General features: G+C 31.2%; 2 protein-coding genes across 2 annotated transcripts; both read right to left on the reverse strand.

The window, feature by feature from the left end:
- Positions 1-2,621: 2,621 nt before the first annotated feature.
- On the reverse strand, positions 2,622-3,793 carry LOC140981156 (protein BIG GRAIN 1-like E). Its single transcript, XM_073447451.1, has one exon. It carries the CDS (start codon positions 3,697-3,699, stop codon positions 2,812-2,814), a length of 888 nt encoding a protein of 295 aa, XP_073303552.1. The 5' UTR covers positions 3,700-3,793; the 3' UTR covers positions 2,622-2,811.
- A 12,780-nt stretch (positions 3,794-16,573) lies between these two features.
- LOC140981790 (uncharacterized) lies at positions 16,574-22,939 on the reverse strand. The gene is made up of 8 exons (XM_073448254.1): positions 22,287-22,939; positions 21,770-22,123; positions 21,199-21,367; positions 19,281-19,425; positions 18,313-18,428; positions 18,157-18,235; positions 17,424-17,657; positions 16,574-17,079 (listed from the first exon to the last, which is right to left on the reverse strand). The coding sequence occupies exons 1-8, from the start codon at positions 22,813-22,815 to the stop codon at positions 16,786-16,788; spliced, it is 1,920 nt and encodes a 639-aa protein (XP_073304355.1). The 5' UTR covers positions 22,816-22,939; the 3' UTR covers positions 16,574-16,785.
- Positions 22,940-24,013: the final 1,074 nt, after the last annotated feature.

A 24,013-nucleotide genomic window follows, 5' to 3' on the forward strand; every position in this document is an offset into this window, starting at 1 on the left:
AAATTTAAAACAAAAACATTTTTTTCACATTTATCCAAAAATAAAAAACGTTTTTGTTTTTGTCTTATTTAAATACTTTTTTAAATTAAACTTTGAAGTAGGCCTCGACTCAACGGGCCCAAGTTCTGAATACTGCTATCTAAGTTGTAAAAATAATTTTTTTTTTAAATTTTTTTTTTACTAAATTAAAATTTTATATTTTTAGCATATCACACATATTAAAATTTCACATTATCACTTGAATTATCATTCATTAAAAATACAATCTTTCTCCTTATTTTCTTTAAGTAGAGTATGAACGAACTGAGCTCGAGTTAAATTTTTTCAGTCGATCTCAAATCAACCATCTAATAAATTTATAATTTATTTTGAACTTGAGTATATAAATTTAAATAATTAAAGATGTATCAAGGAGTTCCAATTCACACTATAGTGGTTATCTCATGGATTGCTCAAGTGTGTAATTGTAAATTCATCGAAATCTAACCTTCCAAAAGGAAAACTGCTCTGGCACTGTTCCTAGGCAAAAACTTGTGTAAGACGGTCTCACGGGTCGTATTTTGTGAGACGGATTTCTTATTTGGGTCATCCATGAAAAAGTATTATTTTTTATTGTAAATATCGGTAGGGTTGACCTGTCTCACAGATAAAAATTCGTGAGACCGTCTCACAAGAGACCTACTCCTGTTCTTAAGCCTTGATTCTGAAGTTTTTGTAAAAAGTCTAACAAAAGGTTCAAATAATATTCTTTGCATGAGAAAGGTAAAAAGAAAAAACAAAGTGATAATAAGTTAGCATCAAGTTGTGTCTTTTATGTTAATCCAATTATTAGTTTAAAGCATAAACTTGGTTGCTTGTTACACTACCATCGAATCTAGATTAAACTATGATAATTTTGTTCGATAACATGCGAGTTGTCACGAAATAATTTTTAATGTTTGAAAACAAATATGATATTTTTTTTTCTGAAAAACTTATGATGACTAATTTCTGTAAAGTAAATAGGGATAAAATAGTAGCTTTAGCTAGTGGAGTAATAGAATATCGGACCCCAATCCCATAGTGGGTGACATCGTACCTTAAACTTAAAGCTTCAAAATATTCACGAGGTTAATTAATTAAAATCATATGGTATGATTATACATTTTCTCCATCCCGTCAACAAAATTGGTTGATTTGTAATGATTAAGAATCATGTATCCACCTACTAGTTGTTTTGCAAATGCAACATATATATAAACATAACGATAAAGATTAAAAAAAATATCTACTCTTTGAACTGAAACAAATCAGAATTTTAATTTTTTAAAACTATATATATATATATATATAAATGATAAAATATTTTCAGGCGTGGAAAAGTTAATGTTAAAATTCAGCTTTATTTGCATGAAATTTTGAAAACAAAATGATCTTTAGAAGAAAAAAAAATTTATATAGAATACATTGGAGATAGTTGGAGGAGGAAATATATGGGTATAGTATAAAAGGGTAAATGTCTATAGTTCAAACGAGGATGTTCTCTAAAGAAGATAAAGTCTATTGTAGTCGTTGGATGTCGAATTTAGCTAGCTTCCAAGAGCATTTATTGTCGCATTATAGATTTGGAAAGAAGACAAGGACACGTCATATTTTCTGCATGCATTCCAGCTGATAATACTATTGAAGACCGTTTTAAAAAATTCTAACAATGAAAGGAAAAAATCATCTGAAATCACTATTAATGAACCAATTGATAACATTTGAATCTTTACATCTCTTTTGAAAAGCATTCAAGTTCTCCTCTAACACTCTTAAAAAAAGAAATACATCAAACAGCTCTAGACACACCGAAAATCAATATATGATTTTTGAGGATAATTCTTGTTCTACTTTGTTTCACTATATCATTTGTTTTATTGAGCTGATAGAAGAGTGAATTTTTGTAAACTTTCAGAAGTTTGTTTCTGGACAGATATATAGATTGAATTTGTGTTGAGTTTTTAGGAGTATCAATGACCATTGATTAGTTGAAGTGGATTTGTACAAACTGTTGAATTAACAAAGTTTCTAGTAAAATATTTCTTGATAATGGAAGAAGAGACGCAGAAGGATTGCTTCAAACTTTTATAAACAAACTCTTGTCTAGTTAATTTCTACTGATTATTGCTTAAATTAACCTAGCTACTTCCGGATTTTAGCTGTTAAATCTAGCTATCTGTGTAAAATTGTTCATTGAGTCCAGCAAGCTCTTTCCGCTCTTAGCTTAGAAAACATTCTTTCTAGGTATCCGCTGCACACAGCTTGATTGAGAATCAAATTCATCAGTTGCTAACCAAGCTCAGCTCAAGTCGGTATAGCATTATGATTTTGGCTCATAAATACCCTAATATGAATACAGTAATGTCGATCTGTCTATACAAGTGTGGTAGACTGTTAAGATCATCAATTCGACAAAACACATAATACTTCCGTGCACAAATGAGAGGGAAAAAGCCCTATTTAGAATCCATCTGTGCAAAACCAAAGGAAAAATTTCAAGATCTCAATCTACGCAAAATCAAAAGAAAAATTTTCTGAAGATAAAATTAAATATGAGAACTTGTGTACTGATATTTAATCTCTCTAACAAAAAAATGAAATATTATAATATCTTACTGAAAGTCCAACCTTTTATCACATACGGATGCAGAATGATCAGTCGTAGACCAGTAAATAAATAAAATATCAAAAGTAAATATTTTATATGGCCTCACACATAGATATATATATATATATATATATATATATATATTAATATAATGTCCAAAAATTAACATACGAACAAGAAAATTAAACTGGTGCAACTCTCCTGATGCTGTTTGCCCGAGTTGTTTCATGAACAGGCAGACTTTTTGAATAAAATTCGAAGTCACAATTTGGCAATTCAAACAGATCCGAACTTGAATCAGTATCTCCGCCATCATCACAATCACTGAATTTCCTGAACTCTTTTTCTTCCGATGTGTACTGATCATCAATCCAATTCATGCCAGAATTCTTGTTAATCCAGGGGTCATCTGTGCACTTTTTCTCGGAACGAAACTCATTCTGCAAAGAGTTTGGCTTCAAATTCCCATCATCTTTACGCTTCTGACGCTCAAACAAATCCCTGAATCCGACTTCTTTGCAAGGTTTTGTGGGAGTGGCTTGCATAAGACCGGAACCCAAACAAAAATTCCTGGATTTAGAATCGACATTTTTAGCTTTAGCATTGATCCGAAAATGGCAAACGCTGCGTCTTCTTTCCCTTCTTTCACCTGGGATTTCTTTTTCTTCAAAATATTTCGGGCCGACGGATTGGGATTTGCGCTTCTTCGATCTCGTTTGATTGAACAGTGAATTCAAGAAACTAGCAAGCTTACCGCCTGGAGAACTTGGCTGCCTGTATTTCTTGTATTCCTTGGCTTTATGTGAATCTTTTGCTTGTTCTTGTGGAGTACTTATCTCGTGCTGCCTTATCGAATCGAGGCTCATTCTTGCAGCTCTCCGAACTTGATGCTGCCTTCCTTCGTCGATGACTTCCTGCGAAAAATCTGCAGCATTGTTGAAGTTCCCTGGAATTTGATCATCAACAGCACTGGAGAAATACTGAGCTGCCTCGAACACGTCGAGCTCCCCAGAATCGTTCCTCCAGTTGAATGAGTACTTGTACATGTTATTAGGACTTGTGGCATACATGGTTTCAGATTTATTGGGAAAATTTTGGGATATATCTGTTGAATATGCAATAATATTTTAGTAGTTCGTTTTGCTTAAAGGGGTATTTTGTTAGGCGATGTATATAAAGAAATGGGAAATGTCTGAAATGATTGACAATAATGGTCTTTTTTTTTAAAAAAAAAAAAGAAAAAAAATTCTTCAAATTTCTATCAATTGCACTTTGATGATTCTATATTTGACTCCAGTTCGGATGTACCACATTGAAAATAAGACTAAAATTGTCAAAAAAAAAAAAAAAGAAAGATAGTGGACTAAAACTGAAATTCAAAATCGAAAAAAGACAAATAATATTTCTTCCTTAATGTATTGATTCTACCCAAAATGATTATGTGTAAATGATGTCAAGTAATAGTTCTCCTTCAGTCACGATTCACTCTTAACGATTATCCGAAAAATAATGACACGAAGATGGGTATAAAAATGTTGAAGGGCTCGCGGATTTTCTCGGCGGAGCTCTTCTGTCATTCAAATCAGGGGCTGTATAAGGCGGAAGGCTGAAAAATTAAAAATGAATTTGACAAAATATGTGATTGATTTCACCTTTGGCCAATCACGAGCTTGGCTAGTCCGTCTAAAACATGTTTCATGCATACGTTTTAGTACCAACTATGGAGGTTAGGACTTCGACATTACCATGAAAACACGGTCTACACTTGAGCTAATACACCATCGCTAAATTGTAGGACGACAACAGTAGACTAAGGTGTCTTATTGAAGATGTTGAGAGATAACGATGTAGCTAGATATCCTATGTATACATATGATCGAGGGTTTGTCGTTTTATCAAAATGTATAGTTAGTGGTAACGATCAAATTCTAATCTTTTAAATCGTACAACATCCGAGCTAGTATCATGGTTCGATCACTCTCCTGGGATAATTATTGCAATCCAAAAACCCTTCTCCCAAAATTGTACTCATGTGTTCTGAACCCGTGAATTTGGCAATGATACAAATTGTTTGATCGAGTGTTTGTTGTTTTACTAAAAGAGTAGAACAACTCAAATATCATGAATCGATCACTGTTCTAGAAAAAACTGTGAAGACCCAAAATTTTACATTACAAAGAAACAAAGTATCAAGTTTTTTTTTGTTTTAGATTGAAGATACATTATGTCATGGAGGAGAATAAAATTACATGCAACCTTTGGCATGGAGGGGGAAGGCCTAAAGTCACATTGGTGATATTTAAATCCATAAGACATTCAACCTTTGGTATGGAAGGGGAATGTCAAAAGTCACATTGGTAACGTTTAAGTCCATAAACCATGCAACCTTTGGTATGGAAGGGGAATGACGAGAGTCACATTGGTAATTAATGCCATAAACCATGCAACCTTTGGTATGGAGGAGGAAGGCATAAAGTCACATTGCTGCCTATAAATAGTGGCAAAAGAATAAGTGAAATCACACCAAAACAGCATCAAAAGTTCTCTCCAAAAGTTGTAATTTTCGAGTACAAAAATTCTGCTCAATTTCAGAAAGTTTTGCTCATCGTTTTACACGTCCAAATCAGATCTCACCGTTCAGAATATACCTACACGTGTTTGGAGCAACATATCCAAAATTCAGACCGATCCAACGGTTCAATTAGGCGCAAACATTTTTGCAAGGTGATTGATTTTTCAGTGTCAAACTCCAACTTGTTCATTCCAAGATTTTTGGAACAATCTTTCAGGTAAGTGGGTTTTTCCTATTTTTTTTCGTACACTTGCATTTCATAAGTCATAAGTGTACTACTTGATATATATATATCGACATACTTTTTCTTCGTAAATATGTCCACATTTGCTTAAAAATACATTATGTATGTTTCTTGAAATTCGAGCGGCATGATATATTCGTTCCTATTTGTTATGAAAATCCTTGAACAATTTGTTGTTTGATATTATTTATAATATTTGAAAGCATGTTTGAAATATTTGAAATGCACTGTAATGATTCGAATTAGAAATGGCAAGGAAATTCCGATATTTGATATGTTTTGTTTAAGGCCCTGACGCGGTGGGTTATAATAACCGTTCTTTTGGCCTCGCTCCTTAGAGGAGTAACATATAGGGGACTGATCAGTAAACCATAAAAATGAGATGATTTTCAGTGCTACGTTTGTACTTTGTTTATATTCGACTCAACATGCTTACTATTGAAATTATGATTCCATTGAAATTATGATAACATATTTGTATAATTATCACCTTGATATTTATTATGTTCGATCGGCCCTCATTTACTGAGTATTTCTCAAATACTCACCCCTTACATTCCCACCACAGATAAAAACGAAGAACAAATCAAAGATAAAGAACAAGAATACTTTTGAGGATGGTGATCCGATTCAAGACGAGTCTCGTTATTTTATCTTTTAGTTAGATTATCGTATTTTACGCTTCCGCATTTCGTTTCAATCGCATTGTAAAGACGATTATTGAGTTATGTAGTAGACTGGCTTTTGGTTATTTGATGTACTACATGGCTTGTTGTTATACGATTTTAAATTGTTAAACAACGCCGATGACACGTCTCGGTTTTGGGGCGTGACAAAAACAATTATTGTACTTCAACATTATCATTAGTTTTCCTTGGATACTCATCATGTAATTATGTAGAGGCTATTCTTGTGGGGATCAACTTTTAATTGGTTGGAGATGGAAGTTTGAAAAATATGTGCATGCTACATTGATATTTTCCCATGATAAGAATTAATTTGGTTTTGGTTGAGAAAACAATTTCAAATGGTTTTATTGGATATCATTTTGGCATCTCTCTGCAGAATATGACCAAATCCAAATGGACAACTTGAAATTTCACTTTTTTGAATGGCAAAACCATATGGATAGCACATTTAACTTAAAATTAAATTGTAAAATACTTATCAAATATTACCCACTAAGATATGATGTCATTCTTTTATAGTCTACCTAGTCAACTAGATCAAGCGGCACAACGTCAGTAGCTTGACGCACGAGAATTTCTCAGTAGATCACACATCCCATTACTACTATATTCATGCACGCTTAACCCAACATTCTCTCAAGAAGCATATAATGCTTCTTGGGAGACTTAAACTCATCTGATACCAATTATTAGGATTAAACACTTAGTACTATGTCAAAAGCTACATTTATTAACCAACACAACTTTATGTCTTAGTATACCTACTTTGGTGCTAATATATCAGGTTGTTAGGCCCATGAGTTCGGAGATGTACGTGTCTATCTGTTGGTGTTGTCTCATATCCTTTAGAGATCGGTCTTACCTTTTCTCTACCGCCGGTCTTATCTCCAGCGAAGGCAATATTACACATTAAGATATACCATCATTTTACGGTCTGCATAGCTAGCCAGATCAAGCGGCGCAACGTCAGCAGCTTGACACAAAAAAACTTCCCAAGAGGTCGTTCATCTCAGTATTATTCTCATCCGTACACGCCTAACCCAACAAATATATATTTGGCACAATGAAAAATAAAATGTAATATTATATTTTGGACTAACAGAGTATTAAGCATGCCTGCATGGACTCAACTTTCAATTTTCCCCCAGGATTTCCACTGTAACCACAAAAGTTTCCCAACAAATTTCCAAAATTTTGTGGGGAAAATTAAAATTCATCCACCCAAATCTATACATATTATAAAAGTGTGAACCAAGGTCAAAGTTTTTCTATTGTGTATTTTCAACTTTGTCCTTAGTTTGTACATACAGGAGAAATTTAGTGAGGATATTTTTGCAAAATTAATTATTATGATCAGGACAAAATTGTCAAACTACATTTATGCTAGATAATGATCAAGTTGCCAAGAAAGCTAAAACTCTAAAATTATTTGATTTTTATTTTCTTGTAGATGAATTGAACAAACTTTTTTCACAAAAAATATTAATTTAAAAAGATTGAAATACCAAAATATATTGGTTTTATTTGCTTATAGATGAAGTGAAAATAATTTTTTCACAAAAAACTTAATTTGTAGATTTTTTCACAAAAAAGTTAATTTGTAGAAGATTAAATACCAAAATTCTTTGGTTTTATTTGCCTGTAAATAAAGTGAAAATATTTTTTTCACAAAAAAATTAATTTGTATAAGAATATGATTTTAAATATCTTTTATTTTACGTTAATTAAGATTAATTATTTTAAAACGAATAATTAAACTAATGAAGCCAAATAATTAAACTAATTTTCTTTTTGTTTTACAAGGTTGGTGTCAAAATGATACAAGAATTATCAATTATTAAATATAAATATAGATAATCCTAATAAATATTTATTTATTCTATCTAAATTTCTTTATCGATAAAAAAGTCAACAAATATTTTTCAAAGCCTTGGTTTATTACTAAAATTTAACGATATAAGATTGCATAAATAAATTTGTTTTAATTTTATCTATTTCTTACTCTTTTAAATGCTATAAACTATAACAATTACTTTATGAGATATTCTTGCAATTAACGAAGGAGTATTTTTATAAGAGATATATATTGACAAAACATTTACAACTTTTTGTAAACTTAAAAGATATATCTTTGAATGTAAATTTTTAAAATTATGATAAATAAATTTTTAAAAAAATTATTCATTAGCATTACTCACTACTTCTCCATAGACAATGTCAAAATTATTTGGTTTTTATTTACTTGTAGATGAAGTGAACAAATGTTTTTCACAAAAATATTTGTTTGAATGTGATTTATTTTATTTTGTAGATTTATAATTTTTTGAATGATTTTATATATGCAAGAAGTTTATCTTTAATTTGGTGAGAAAGTTTTTGTAAAATCAATGATTATGATAATGTCAAAATTGTCAATCTACGTATGATAGGTAAGGATCAAGTTGCCAAGAAGACTGAAACTCCAAAATTCTTTGGTTTTTATTTTCTTGTAGATGAATTGAACATATTTTTTTCCACAAAATATTAATTTGAGAATATTGAAAAAAAAATCATTTGTTTTATTTGTTTATAGATGAAGTGAAATAATTTTTTCCCAAAAGAATTAGTTTGTACAATATTGAAATACCAAAATTCTTTTGTTTTATTTGGATGTAAATATATTGAATTTTTTCCAAAAAAAAAAAACATAATTTTTGTAAGGACATTATGTTAAATATCCTTTATTTTACATTAATTGAGATTATTTAATTTAAAACTACAAATTAAAATAATGATGCAAAATAATTAAATCATGTGGGTCGGTGTTATGAAGAAGGTTCGACAGTTAATTACATTTCACAAAAATGATACGAAGTATTATCGGATATAGAAAAAAAGATGACCTTATAAATATTTCGTGAGTATTTATTCTATCTATATTTCTTTATAAAAAAAACCCAACTAATATTTTTCAAAGCCTTAGTTTATTTTTAAAATTTAACAATATATGATTGAATACATATAGTTTTACTAATTTTAACTATTTTTCGTCTTTGTAAAGGTAAGAAACTATAACAATTACTTATTTGATGATCTTACAATTGACGAAAATGTATTTTTATAAAAGATAGATATAAGCAAATCAATTATAGCTTTATATAATCTGAAATGACATATCTTCGAAGGTAAATTTTTAAAATTATTATGAATAAATCTTTACAAAAATTATTCATTAGCATTACTCAATAAATCAGGCTTGTTAGATATAATGCCAAGGTCCGGCCCCCGGAGGGCAGCGAGGAAATAAATAAAACCCTGAGCCAACTATTTGTCCGCTACGACAAGTTCGCTCGGGGTGTTGCTTTCTCCTTATGATTGATAATAAGAAAGGTCAAAATTATTTGGTTTTTATTTGCTTATAGATGAAGTGAACATATATTTTTCACAAAATATTAAATTGAATATGATTTGTTTTATTTTGTAAATCTATAATCTTTCGAATGATTTTATATATGCAAGAAGTTTCTCAAGAAAAAAATTAATATATAAAAATTTAATACTTCCAATAATATAGTATGAAATATAAAAAAAATATGGTGATCGTAATTCTGAATTTTTGTATTTAAATAATATATTGCATAAATATGTTATATCACTAAGAGTTGAACATTTTTTGATAAATTAATATCATATTAATTAAATCATATTTTTCAGTTGTCTAGATGATGAAATAACCAAAATTCATTGGTTTTATTTGCTTGTAGATTAAGTTAAAAGATTTTTTTACAAACAAGAAACATAATTTGTAGAAGACCGAAATAACAAAATTCTTTGGTTTTATTTGCTTGTAGATTAAACGAAAAAAAATTTCCAAAAAAAAACTTAATTTGTGTGGAGACCTGTAGAGACATCAAATAGATAAGAATATACATTTCTTCACAAAATGGACAAAACGATTTAAATAATTTATAATTGAACACATTCAAAATATAAGAAAATATTTCAACAACGAAATATTGAATGCAAAAAGATATCAGTAGATTCCGAACAATAAGAAATTAAAAAGAAAAAAGACTATAATCAATTGTCTCATAGTAAAAATATTGAAATATAAGTAATAGAAGACGATAACAACACAAGAATGAATATTGGGGATAATTAAATTATAGCATAGAAAGATTTTCAGCAACAAAATTATTATAAAAAAAAAGTTTTCCAACAAAGAATCAAAAAATACAAATATGAAAATGCAAATGATTGATGTCGACAGCACCATAAGATTTGCTAATGAAGATGATGAGAATATTGTATTTTTTTCACAAAGAAGAAAAAGCTGATGACAAAAAAAAGTAAAAGCAATAAAAATTGAAAATATAAAAGAAGAAAACATTTGACACAATAATTTATTTTAAGATTTAGAATATATTATCTATATTGTATTTTTATTTTTCATAAATCAGTAGCACGTGGTAAAATAAGTGATCAACGCTATGTATTATAATTTTTTCTTCTCTCAAATTTAATTTTAATTATTATTATGATATCAATTCTATATTATATTTTCTCCAATGTCTAATTTATAAAAAATTATAAGATTTATTACTAATATGTTTTTCAACAATTATTAATTTATTTAGATTGCGCTTGGATGAATTGATTTCAAATTCATGGATTAGAATTATAATTTTATTGTTAACAATGAAACAATAGATCAAATATTGAATCAACACATGACTTATTTACGTATTATTATTTATATAAAGTAGAATGAATTTCAAATTACATCATTATTGGGTGGACTTGAAATATATCACAATTAACATGAAATACTACTATATACACATGAAATGAGTGGATTTGAAGTTTACGATGTCACTTCACTAAATAACAAAAATACATTTGAATGTATTGAAATCCTTCCATTCAAGAATAACCTTAGATTTATAACACAAAATTTTTAAACAAATATCTTTTGCACTCATTTTATAATACTTGTTGTACAAATTATAGAGTAGGTCTCTTGTCAGACAGTCTCACGGATCTTTATCTGTGAGACGGGTCAACTCTACCGATATTCACAATAAAAAGTAATACTTTTAGCATAAAAAGTAATGATTTTTTATGGATGACCCAAATAAGATATTTACGACCAGTGAGACCGTCTCACACAAGTTTTTGTCTAAATTATATTACATTGAATTTCCTACGGATAATGTTAAAAGAACAACCAATATATCCTACTGCGATATTTATAACAATTATATCATGAGATTTTGTTATTGTCCAAGGAGATTTTATATTTAATTTATAATGAGATTTTGATAAATAAAATTTTTGTAAAGATTTTTTTGTGTGGTAAGAATTATTGTAAAAATTTGGTTGTACATGTAGCATACTCATTTTCTATTGACTAAAATAACATGAAAATTATTAATATATAATTTTCTGTAAATTAATCTCTCCCGATCTCATTTCTTTAACAACAATTATTGACAACAGAAAAATATATTTTCACGTGCGTCGCACGTGTCTTTACCTAGTTTTTCTATAAAAGTTTATACGAGTAACCCAATTTTTTAAAGCAATATTGTACATACATACATGCATATTTCATCTTCAAAAACTATTGGTAATTTTTTAAAAATAAAAATCAATATTTCTTATAAAATTTAGTGGCTTATGTTTAACATATTGACGATTATAAACCGATCAGATTTGCTGTGATCTATTTATTGGGTACATATGAATTTAAAATTTTTATTCTATAATATACATTGCTTATGTATTTAATATTTATTAATCAAACTTATAAATCACTCATATTAATTTTTGTAACTGGACAATTATGGATCAGTGGCAATGGATCCAATGATCTTTCACCAGTCGGAGATGCTTCGTCGGAAACACCTTTCGTCTATAATTCATCGATCAATGTTAACTTAATCTTCGACGAAGCCCCTTCGATATCCAAATATCTACCAGTGTAAATTTAACAGGCCAATTATAGATTGGTGCTCAAGAATGGGTCTTTATCTCCTCCAAATCTAATCTATAACATGTCTGGTTGCTTTCTTTTACTACGCTCCAATAATTTAAAGTAGTCCCTTTGGGCACTGTGTTTCTGAGTCCCACATCTCTTGCCTTGTAACGTCACAGCTAGCACTGATATTGAACACACACAGGATATTTCTCCTAGTCTAGTAGTATACATGCATTTTAAGTTTTGGAGATATTTCCACATACAAAAATATCCACTTCTTGGATAAGAAATCACGATATATATTTATACATAACTCTATATANGCTTTTTCCTGGATGACCCAAATAAGAGATCTGTCTCACAAAATACGACCCGTGAGACCGTCTCAAACAAGTTTTTGCCTTATGTCAGATGATCTATAAGTCATCGACTGACTATCATAATTTTTTATGATATGATTTCATTTTTTTTTTGCTGTTGAAAAATTCTATATATTAAAAGTCATGATATTCTAAAAACATATTTCAAAATTTTTTTGGTTGGATATGAAAGAATATCTTCATATTTCTGTTTCTTTTTAACTTCTGTTGTGATTTCTGAACCCGGAAAAGAAGGAATCCCAAAAAAAAAAAAAAAGACCAATTTAGATATGTGTTCGATTAAAGATACTTGTTTGTCTATTACAAGAAGGAAAAACAAAAAGATATTTGTTTGAGTATGAGGACCTAATATCTCAATTGGGTCATGGAGTGCCACCGACAAAGGTAACGTCACCGGACATAATCCAACACTGGTCATATTCGGAAGGACATAGTGAGTTTTTTCGACCTAATCTCGATTTTTTTTTTACTTCGATCAACACATTGTATCATATGAAAAAATGACGTGAGTCATTTATTATCATTGATCTATACTTGGAGTATTATTAAAGAAATACCTCGATGATAGGGTCGAACTAATCGTAAATCATGTACTTATACATACAAAATTTCACTTAAATTTTCAAATAAAATTTTAATTGAATAAAAAATAAAAAAAATATCAAATTGCACCTTTTCATCTTCACCTCATTGAGATTGGACAATGTCCAACTTAATACAAACAAGAGGTTAAACATCGCCTTTGGAAGAAAATAGAGGGATTATGGGACCAGTTTCTTGTTTTAGAATCATAGAAAAACAATTAGAACCTCCAAGCCATAAAAATTTGGTAAATTTAAATATAATTCGAGTAGGTTTCATGTGTAACGGTCTCACATATCCGTACCAATGAGACGAGTCGATCATTGCATTGAAAAATAATATTTTTTCAGAAAAAGTAATATTTTTTTCACTCAAATCAACATGTATTACATACATAGACGTAACTTCTTTAGAGGTAATAGTGGGATATTGCCCCACTAGAAAATTCCTAGCTCAACTAGTTAGTATAGTTATAGATTTAAATATGGTGTGCAATTTATAAGGTTTTAAAAAATCTACTAAAATTATAACGTGAAATCAAATACTAGAATTAGGTTTAATGTTCTTTCCATTTGACGGCTAAAACTGACTCTTCAAGAGACTTTCAATTGCAAATTTATAAAATCATATATGAATTTTAGGAGAATCACCATTTTACCGGTATATTTTAATTGTTCGATATGGTTTTTTTTTTTTTTTTTTAAATTCATACGACTTAATCGAAATTTGTAATTTAGGAACAAATAGAAAAAAAGTGTGCTTTTCTTTATGTATATTTATTTTTGAAATTAAATTTTATTGATTGAAAAGAATAGTGTTTTCCAAAAATATGGTGATTATTATAAATTATTTTTAATTTTTATATTTAAATATTAAGATCATTAATTGTGAAATTTGTGTTGTGATTTGGAGATTGGTTTTATTATCATAAACAAGTAAAACTTTCGCTTTTTATTATCATGAATTATTTTCCTTAGGGTTGATATGAAGTTTATCTCTGATAAGTTTGATAATTTGAATAATCGCAGATTGTAACTTAAATAGGATTCAAACATATTTTATTGTATAATTTAGTACTTTACATTTACGTTCATTAAGTTAAGATAATGTGATACACATTACTTATATATATATATATATATATATATATATAAACACTTTGAAACAAATTTCGTTCACTAGATTAAAAATTCTTGGTTGCGTCCTTGAATACACAATATATTTTTGAAATAAAAAGTAATATTTTTAACTCGGATCAACACATATTACTCAATATTTTTTCATAATATAACTAACAAAAAATGATACTTTCGCAGTTAAAAATAAAACTTTGAACATAAAAAGTAATATTTCATGAGTCGGGTTAGGTCGGAAATCCGTATCATAAAATTTGTCACGCCCGAAACTCTGGGTTGACACCGGCGTTGTTTAACAATCACACAATCGAAAAAAACCAGCCTCGTAGCACAGTATAAACCGAAACCAGTTTATATATCATAATTCAAACGAAATAACAATTATCTTTACAATCCCAAAATCGAAAAAACGACAGAATCTAATGCGGAAGCGTTACAACTGAATAATAAAGCTTAAACTTAACTAAAATTTTAAAATCTCAAGTCTCGAATTTCACAAGCCCCAAAACTAGTCCTACTCCTCTTCCTCGAGTTCTTCCTCGGGTTTATCTGGGAAAGGATTGTAAGGGGGTGAGTATTTTGGTAATACTCGGCAAGTGGAGGCCGTTCGAGCACAATATAACAACATGCATAAAATTTCGAAATCACATGACTTGCATAACATCATTCATATCACATGCATAACATTACCAGGCACTGAAATTCCTCTACTTTATATGGTTTACTGATATCAGTCACTAATTTTTACTCCTCTAAGTGGGCGAGACCATATAGCGGTTACATTCTCGCCGTGTAAGAGTCATGTCATGGTTGGATTCCTACCCATATACAGTCGACTCCTCACAGTGCCCAAAACTATATGAAAACCAACACAAGAAAACGTACTCGACCGTATTTTCAAAAAAACGAAGAAACATACATAACGAAATTTAATCTTTAAAAAAGCCTACTTACAGTATTTTTTTTCGAATTTTAAGAACGTGGAGGGTTGTTGCGCTGGTTGATCGAACTTCCCTCCGGGTCTGGATTGCGGCAGAGCTTCGCTACTTGAGGATAAAGGCTTCGAAAATTATATGGAGGATGCTAGAGAGAATTTCGAGATTCTAAGTTGTGAATTTCGAATGAGGGAAGTCCTCATATTTTATAGGGGCGGGGTGAAAATCTTACCATAAACTGATTGATTTTCCTTCCAGAATTGCGAAATAATTATTCCTTAATTATCGATATATATATTTCATACTTAAATTGTGCCAAATAAATAAAAACGTGAATATACATTGCAAAATTTCGAATTTATGGCTTCTGGACAGGATGGTTAAACGTAGACTGATTTTTCGTACAGGTTCATGACGTATCTGGACTGTATTGCAAATTTGCTAGCTTCTTTGTTGAGAAAATTGCCTTACATGCAATATATTCTTTTAAATATGTTGATATCAATCCAAATAATTCGAAATTAATGGGTACATTTTGCATTAGGGTTTCGAATTTAAGATAATTATTGGCTGAGAACAAATTTTGAATAAAATGTATTATTCATTATTTTCAAAATTTCTATTATTTACAATTTCGAAAATAATATCTTATACATGTATGTAAATAAATAAAATTTCACAACTTCCCATAATTTATGGGTTTTCACAAAATTGATCAGCGAGACGATCTCATATGAGTTTTTGTGATAAAATTATTATCGATTCACCTTCTTGATTTTATGGGATTTATGACATAGATTACATGGGTTTGAAACGAAACAACTATGTATAATAAATAAAAGAGACGAGTTCTCACTAAGCATATTGTGTCAAGTAGGTACGGATTCTATTATATATAACAATATCGGTTCCAATCCACTTCAATTTTATCTAGCTGTCTCCGATTTCAAGTCATTTTCATATAGATTATGAATTACTAAAATAGATGTACTAAATTAATAAAACGTAATATGTGATTAAATAAATTAAGTTGAAAATATTAAGTTTTGTTAGATAAAGAAAATGAACAAGTATTTTAACCGATTTAAACCGGAGTTCGGAAGTAATTATTCTCATAATCCAATATCATTAGATCACACGTATTTCTCATATATTAATGAAAATTGATTTTATGTGTCGATGATCCCAGTACTAAAAGTTCACAATATTATATAATGGGAAACACCTCGTATAAGATATAAAAATATCTTAAAACCCTTCAATAATTCTAAATCAACAAGCGACTAAAACACTAGTGGGTGCCTAAATATATTATGCTTGCCAAGTAATTCAAAGCAATCGAATCAAAGCACAACTCATGTCAAACTAAATTTTATCATTTATTTATTAAACAATATTAATAATGAGTTGGGTCGAAGATCTCTCTCACAAAATTGATTTATGAAACGATATCACATAAAGACGAGTTAGGGGGATATCTCGGCCAAGACATTTTACTATCTCACTGCTGCGGTTGGTTGTTATTTCTACTGGTGTATTTCATATTTGCGGAAACATCTAAAAAAATTTTCCGTCTTGAGTTCTTAAAATTGTAGAAACTTGATCAATAGAGCTTCATTTCCTAATCGTGTTTGAGAGTGGGTCAGCAGTATCCTTATCTCAGTCCATCGCTTTTCTTATGAGTTCATAGCCAGCAAAATTCATGGCACCCAGTGGAGCAACCCAGAAGAACCGAGGAATGGCTCCTTTGAATAATCCGAGAGGCCCTTCATGACGTAAGATGGAGAACAACACGACTGAGAATGCTGCAGATTGGCCCTCAGAAGCAGTCATCATCCTCGTCTTTATTACGTCAAAAGGAGTCGTCAACACAGCAGTAAACCCACCAGACAAAGCTCCAACAACAACTGTTTCCCATGGTTGTAGCTCCCGTCCAAGAAGCTTCTGAGCAGCCTGAAATAGTGCAAGGAATCATATTAATGCACTTACTAAAACCACTTTTACCACTCGGATCAATTGAAACAATTTATATGCCACTTCTATAGGTGACATTTTGTGGCCTATTAGTACGGTCCTGGGTTGGTTTTCAGTTTTTAATAAAGATATCCCAGAACGACACAAAAGTCATCGGCGTGCCGGAATTGATTTCCAAACCAGATAGGAAACCGAATCAAGGAACTGACTTTCAAACAGTTTAAAGAGCTTAAAGTAAATAGGAGCTGCCATTAAAAGCGATCAGCTACAGAATATAAATTGGAAATAATGCAGACTACAAAGACAGAAAGCTGTAGCTGTACCTTCTTGGATTCATCATAAATGCTTGAGCCGGCAACATAGAATGGAATCTCTCGGCATAAGGTCATCCCAGTTCCACGAAAAAAACCCTTGAGACCATTTTGCTGCCAAGTTCCAACAATAGCTTCTCCCACATTGCCGTATAGGCCAACCTGCAACCTTTGTTTCAACACCTCACATGGAATCCTCATTATTGTTCCAAGAAATGTGCTGCAGAATGATGACAGAGATTGAACCTAAACACCATCCTCGTAATAAGAAACTGCCGACATATGGCAGGAAATTCAATGTAAGAAGCAGAATTTACAAACTAATGTAATTTTTTATGAAAAATGTTTATAGCATTCTTAAAATAACTGTAGTTCACTGACCAACTCATGTAAAAATGACTAAACTAATAGGTAAGCTCTGCAAACCAAATTAAAAAAAAAAAAAAAGTTCGTATAATTTCTTGGAATGACTAGAACTGAGCTAGCAACTCACGATGAAGGATATTCAACATAAATAGGATATTTAAATAAGTATGAAGTAAAATCTTGATCCCCATAAGGCGGCACACAGGTTCAATGGCTTTGAGGGAACTATGTAATTTTCCCAACAAGCAAGAAACACATATTCAAAAGCATCTTTCTTAGCTAGATTCTGGAAATAAGCAAACGACCATATATTCGGTTAATGAAGACTATTTATATGGAGGAAAGTATTAACACCCACATACATCACCAAAATTGTTACCTGTATTTCTGGAAGTGTCGGCGCAAATTTTATTAAAACACACTTGCTTGCTTCGCAGATTCCAGTTCGCAATCCATGGCTGCAATAAGTATTCGTATCATCCAGAAAAGAGATTCTATAATTAACAGTAAGAGATGATGGATAGTCAAAATATACCTTGAAAATTGCCCTAAAATAGCTGGAATTGACCCCTTATATAATCCCTGGACTCCAAGTTGAGGAACCATCGATAAAATTTCTGAGAAGCTAAGGGTTGAAGCTTGGACCTGTGTCTGAGAAACCAATTGAGAGCAGTCAAATTGCCTCGTGAAAAATGAAATTACACATACGAAAATGGTAATATGTGCCTATTTTTCATGTTCAATAATTTAATTATTAGCTTTATAACCTATCTGTCGAATTAATATCAATCTCTATACAATTACAACAAACCACCAAATGATGAACCAGAGTTGCAATCCCCCTTAAAGCGAGAGCACTAGATGCTTGAGTCAGTTTAAGGAAAAATACATATTACAAATCATAAAAAACCTGAAGAGGTTAAACGATGCAACAGACTGTTCCAACTTCGTTGGAGGCACAATAGTAGAGTAAGAGTTTGGTAGTCATATATGCATTAAATTTGGGTCGAGAATCCTAGAGAAAGCAATCTGCCAAAAGCAAACACAACAACAACTTTACTCTACTCCAAGGTTGTCTGTCCTTCAATATTTTAATATAACTCTGGAAGTTGAATCCGAGGGCAATTAACTTCAGAAAAAAGAAATTTCTGAACCCACGTTGAAGAAGCAGACAATCTATTATTTGCAATCAATTCCCAAAACATTTTGACAAATCACGATCAAAATCAGGTTTATTAGGAATTCCAAGACTTTCATGGCAGTTATGTGCAGTTCGCATATCTGTCAATGAGCGTTCACATTTAATTTGAATACTGATCACAATTTTTTTTAACGTTCATCAGTTTGATAAGAATTACAGGACTGAAGCCCATGCAACAATAAACAATATATATCATATCTAGATTGGATTAATGTGCAATCTTACATTGCTAACACCTAATAACAAGAAAATGACCAAACAGATTTGTACATACATTTATTATCAAAATTTCTAGAATTTACCTTAATTGTGTCAATGGGGTGCATTATAGCGGCAGATAATGAACAAGATATTCCTCCAGCCAACGCTGATTTAAAAACACTATCAGCAGGTATTTCCACATTCGGAGAAACAGCACCCACATTAGCAGCTTCAGACAAAATCCTTCTGCATGCAATGTAGAATTCAGTGACGTTTAATACATGCCACCAAAAGTTGGTAAAATGATACCAATTTAAGCTGTCTCTCAGGTTAAGATTTGTCTACATGTTTTGTCTTAGACAAAACATTTCATTCATAATCAGTTATTTTTCTCTTGTATTTAATCACTGTCCATGATTTACAGTATAGATGACTTCTAGCAATGAACAGTTTTAGCATTGAGTTCCAGTAAAGACAAGGGATGATGAACAAACCGAAAGTCATCTCAGACAAGTTCAGTATAGATGATCAAGCTAAAATTTATGCTTAGAAAATGCTATTCGATTCCAGTAAGCTAATTCTATTGGCTAAGTAGTTAGCAAAGAGAAATTCGATTTAGACACTGAACAAGCAAAAAGGCTAAACTATAAGGATGTTACCCCTCTCTACACAGTGTCGTGATTATCAGACCAAATGAATTCAGCAGAGATAGTTGAGAGAGTACAAATAGAAGCCAAATATTGCAACTTTTGATGTAAATTTATTGTTGCAATTATGTTCACAAAAGCTAATAAGCAACTCTGTCTCACACATGTTTGTGACGGTGCTTAAGTAATCTTGGGTGATTCATAGATTAGTGCGGACACTTTATCTTGAGCCCTATCCATTGTATTACCATCAAACCAGAAGTGTAGTGGACAATATTTGCTAGTTTTATTGACTAATCGAGTCCACTAAATCTGGAAGTGATTTATACCTCAGAATTTAGTGTGGACAAGGATTAATTTGTGGATTCATTCTAGTTGGAAGAAGAGAGGACATAGAAAGATTACACCACTTTCAAATCTCTGTAAAATCGCTACCCTTTTTACCTTTTCATTTAAGACATTTCAGTTTAACATTTCTGCATTGCGTACTTCAAACATAATTTTAAAACTTCAAATCAGTTCTCTGAAATTTATTTTGACTAATTCCACATAGTTTTAAATAGTGTACTCATTCCAACTTCTCAGTGTTCAGTTTACTTTAAAGATTTCAAGAACTAGAGCTACTGTAGCTATACTTTGTGCATAGAAAGGAGGAAGTAGAGGAAAATTCTTTTAAAATGTAAAATTTTCATTGAAACAGTATATTTAACCCCATACTTTGCACTGTTTTCGTCTTTTTGCCGATCCTAACACTGTATCAAAGGCAGGTGTAATGGAACACAGTCAAATGACAAATAACCTATTGTTACACCGAACACATAACAAATTGGCAATTATATCTACCCAATGTTCTCCCAAAATTATAATTCTTCCATTTTTAAGTTGGAAAATCTAATAATTTCTGACCATCACAGTCAGACCAAGTGATTAAAATACACAAAATCAGGTAAACAAAAATTACTCAAACTAGAACTTTCAGGACAAAATCTATATCCAGCTATGAAATTGGCAAATAAATACCAGATTTTTTTAAAAAAAACTTCGAAGTTCTATAAGTTTTATGACAATAATTTTAACCTGTTTAATAACTTGAGTAATATAAACAGAAAAGAAGAGAGATTAAAAGAAAATGCTGCTAAGAAAGAAAATCGAGATACGAGACTTCGCTAAAAAATTGCCAGTAAAAAAGTGCATATCAAACTTCAAATTTTATTGGAAATACATCTAAAAAATTCAAGTACCAACACAAATTCCAAGGGCTCTCCAGTCTCCATCACAAATAACTTACATGCAACCTGAAACTAAGCAGGAATTCAATCTAACGCTAGCATTCACTGCATGTGTAGTAGAACAGGAAAGGAAATTGGTTTACTGTGAGTCTTTTTGAAGCCGTTTCAATGGCAGCAAGTAACTCCTTGAATGATACATAAATTCACGATCATGACTCTTAGGCAATTTATGCTTTCTGATAGCAACTTCAAGACTTTGAAAAGAAACTTGCCCATCATCATCTCTGTTCAATTCCTGAAAAAGATTCTTTCCTGCAGAAAGAAAATTTAACTTACATTTCCCAACTAAACTAATAGAAGTACACAATATCGAGCAAAAAGTTAATCCGTTAATGAATTATCCAACTTTAATGTGTAATGCGATAATGTGCAGACATGGGCCACGATGAACCAGCAAATCCACACCTGATTTAAATGCAGTCTTTGTGATGGTCATCGTGGCCGAACAAGCACCAAGGTAAACAAGCTAAGGATTTACACGTGTTCGATAAAAATTAGATGAGTCCTAGGACTTTGATTTTTGAAAGGCATGGAACATTGACAATGAGCAAGTCTTTGATAGAAGGCCAAGATTTATGACCAACTGATAGCATATCAGTTAACATTGTCAAGCAATTCCGATCAGATAAATTAGTATTGAAGTGGAAAACGTACCTTCAGCCTCTGTATATCTGAAGAAAGCCTGGGCTATTAACAGTTTCTTCTTGTCAGGATGATCTTCTTCCAACGATCTCCTTATGGAAGGCAGAAGTCTGGATAATTCTGTCGGTGATATGGTGGACAGAACTGGTCCGAAACCTTCTTTATTAGACAAAGGAACATCAAGTAACTCCTGATCCAACTTCTGAGGCGAATCGGCTTCACTGCCATTCTGGTCAGCAGCACTATTAATCCCTTCATCCTTCGTGTCAGTCACTGAAGGAACCAAAATAATACTCAGTGGCACACCTTTCACTCGCCCAAACTTCAGGTTACTCGAAAATCCATTTATACATGCTCCTCTACCACCTGAAATACGCGAGAAGAAATGATCACGTTCATTAACAGCTGCAGCAGAAGCTTCATAATCAGTGTTCTAAGAACCATTTTCCTCAACCAAGACATCAGACGTTGGCAAATGGATCAGCTGCTCAAACAAACGCTATTAAGCATTCAAATGGAAAACATTTACCTTTAACCATCAATTTCTTCTCCCTAATTTCACTTTTCCTATCCTGGATTGGATTATGAGAGAAGCTAAAAAAACCGTCAGTCAGAACAGACCATGCCATTTCAAAGTGCAGAACATTCCCATTCAAATTCCTGCCTACTTTCCAATCATTATCGCCTCCACACATCTCTTTCAAATTCTCAACTCCGTTAGCACAAACACTAGCATTACTAAGTAAATCATTTCCACAATTTCTTGCAAACAGTCCAGTGAATATTTCCACGGGAAAGTTTGCATTTTTCTTTACATCACCATTAACAGCTCCATGATGATTGATACTTGAACCGGCACTGCAGTGTCTCCTCACAAGCTCGATAGCAGTGTCATCGGCACAAATATTTAAATAGCCATTTCTGGGAACCCCAAAAACGCAATTCTCAAAATTCTTTGCTATCTTTCGAAAATTGGATTCTAGAGGCGAAACCACATTCTTGACTGCCTGAACACAATTAAAAAAGGGATCCAATCGTTCATTTCCAGACCCCTCCATCACTCAAAAGTCAAAACCTTGCTCAAATAACCAAGAATGCGAAATCCCAAAAATACAAAAACAAATCAGCTCGTTGTTAATTCCAACTCAGGACTCAGAAATCGGTGAAGTCAGACGGTCATGCGTAAATCTTTACCGCTTATAATATAAACTAATGATCTATGTATTCGAAAAATCAAATTTAAAAATTTCAAATCTTTTAACAAGTTTTTTTATTTATTTATTTATTTATTTATATATAAATTCAATTTTTCATACTTAAAAAACAAATACTAATTTGTTTCTATCAGCTCAATTTTAATATATAGTATCAGATTATTATATGAATATTTTGCTAGACTTACTTTAAACCATTTAAAAGTTTTTAATTTTCGAATCTATTCGATGATGAAAGTATTAAAACAATTTTTTTGTGTGGAATCAAATATTCAAGAAATTATTGACGAAAATAACGTGAGATAAAGATGAAACGATATAATGAGTTGATAAATTTTGAAAAACTTCGTATTATTTATTTAGTTTTTTTTAGGTTTTATTAAACTTTATGCACTCTAAATTTTTTATGTTAATGACATTGCATGTTGAGCTATTTGACTAAATATAATGGGTAATACACAAATTATGGAATATGTATATGTATGTTGTTTTTTCTTATGTCTTTTTTTTTTTTAAAAAAAATGATGGATGAACTCTGCCTAACTTGCGATCTAAGATAAATTGAGTTGGGTTGAGATTTTTTCAATTAGTCGAATTAACGATCATGACTCATTTGATACCAGACCATGGTGGATCGGTGTGTGCTGACCTGTTTTGACAACTCAAATATATTCGACCCTATTGTACTTAAAGGCAAAAACTTGTGTGAGACGGTCTCACGTGTCGTATTGTGTGAGACATATATCTTATTTGGGTCATCCAAGTATTATTTTTTATGTTAAGAGTATCTCTTATTTGGGTCATCAATGAAAAAGTATTACTTTTTATGCTAAGAGTATTACTTTTTATTGTGAATATCGGTAGGGTTGACCTTTCTCACAGATAAAGATTCGTGAGACCCTCTCACAAGAAACCTACTTGTACTTAAATTTGTGCCTCTATGAGTTTTTACATGCAAATGTCGATGTTATACATTATATTTCATTCACTGATTAAGACAATTACTGAATCTGCTCTAATTTTTTGAGCCATCAAACTAAAT

The sequence above is a fragment of the Primulina huaijiensis genome, chromosome 7 (genome assembly GCF_012295235.1).
Source record: "Primulina huaijiensis isolate GDHJ02 chromosome 7, ASM1229523v2, whole genome shotgun sequence".
NCBI lineage: Eukaryota > Viridiplantae > Streptophyta > Magnoliopsida > Lamiales > Gesneriaceae > Primulina > Primulina huaijiensis.

Bases quoted from the DNA above. Each gene is read 5' to 3' on its own strand.
- LOC140981790 (XM_073448254.1), bottom strand. From the start codon at position 22,815: ATGGAGGGGTCTGGAAATGAACGATTGGATCCCTTTTTTAATTGTGTT. The intron at 21,368-21,769 runs GTACGTTTTCCA...TTCTTTCTGCAG, and splicing joins CAGATATACAGAGGCTGAAG to GAAAGAATCTTTTTCAGGAA. The intron at 18,236-18,312 runs GTATATTTTGAC...TACTTATTGCAG, and splicing joins ATTTTAGGGCAATTTTCAAG to CCATGGATTGCGAACTGGAA.
- LOC140981156 (XM_073447451.1), bottom strand. From the start codon at position 3,699: ATGTATGCCACAAGTCCTAATAACATGTACAAGTACTCATTCAACTGG.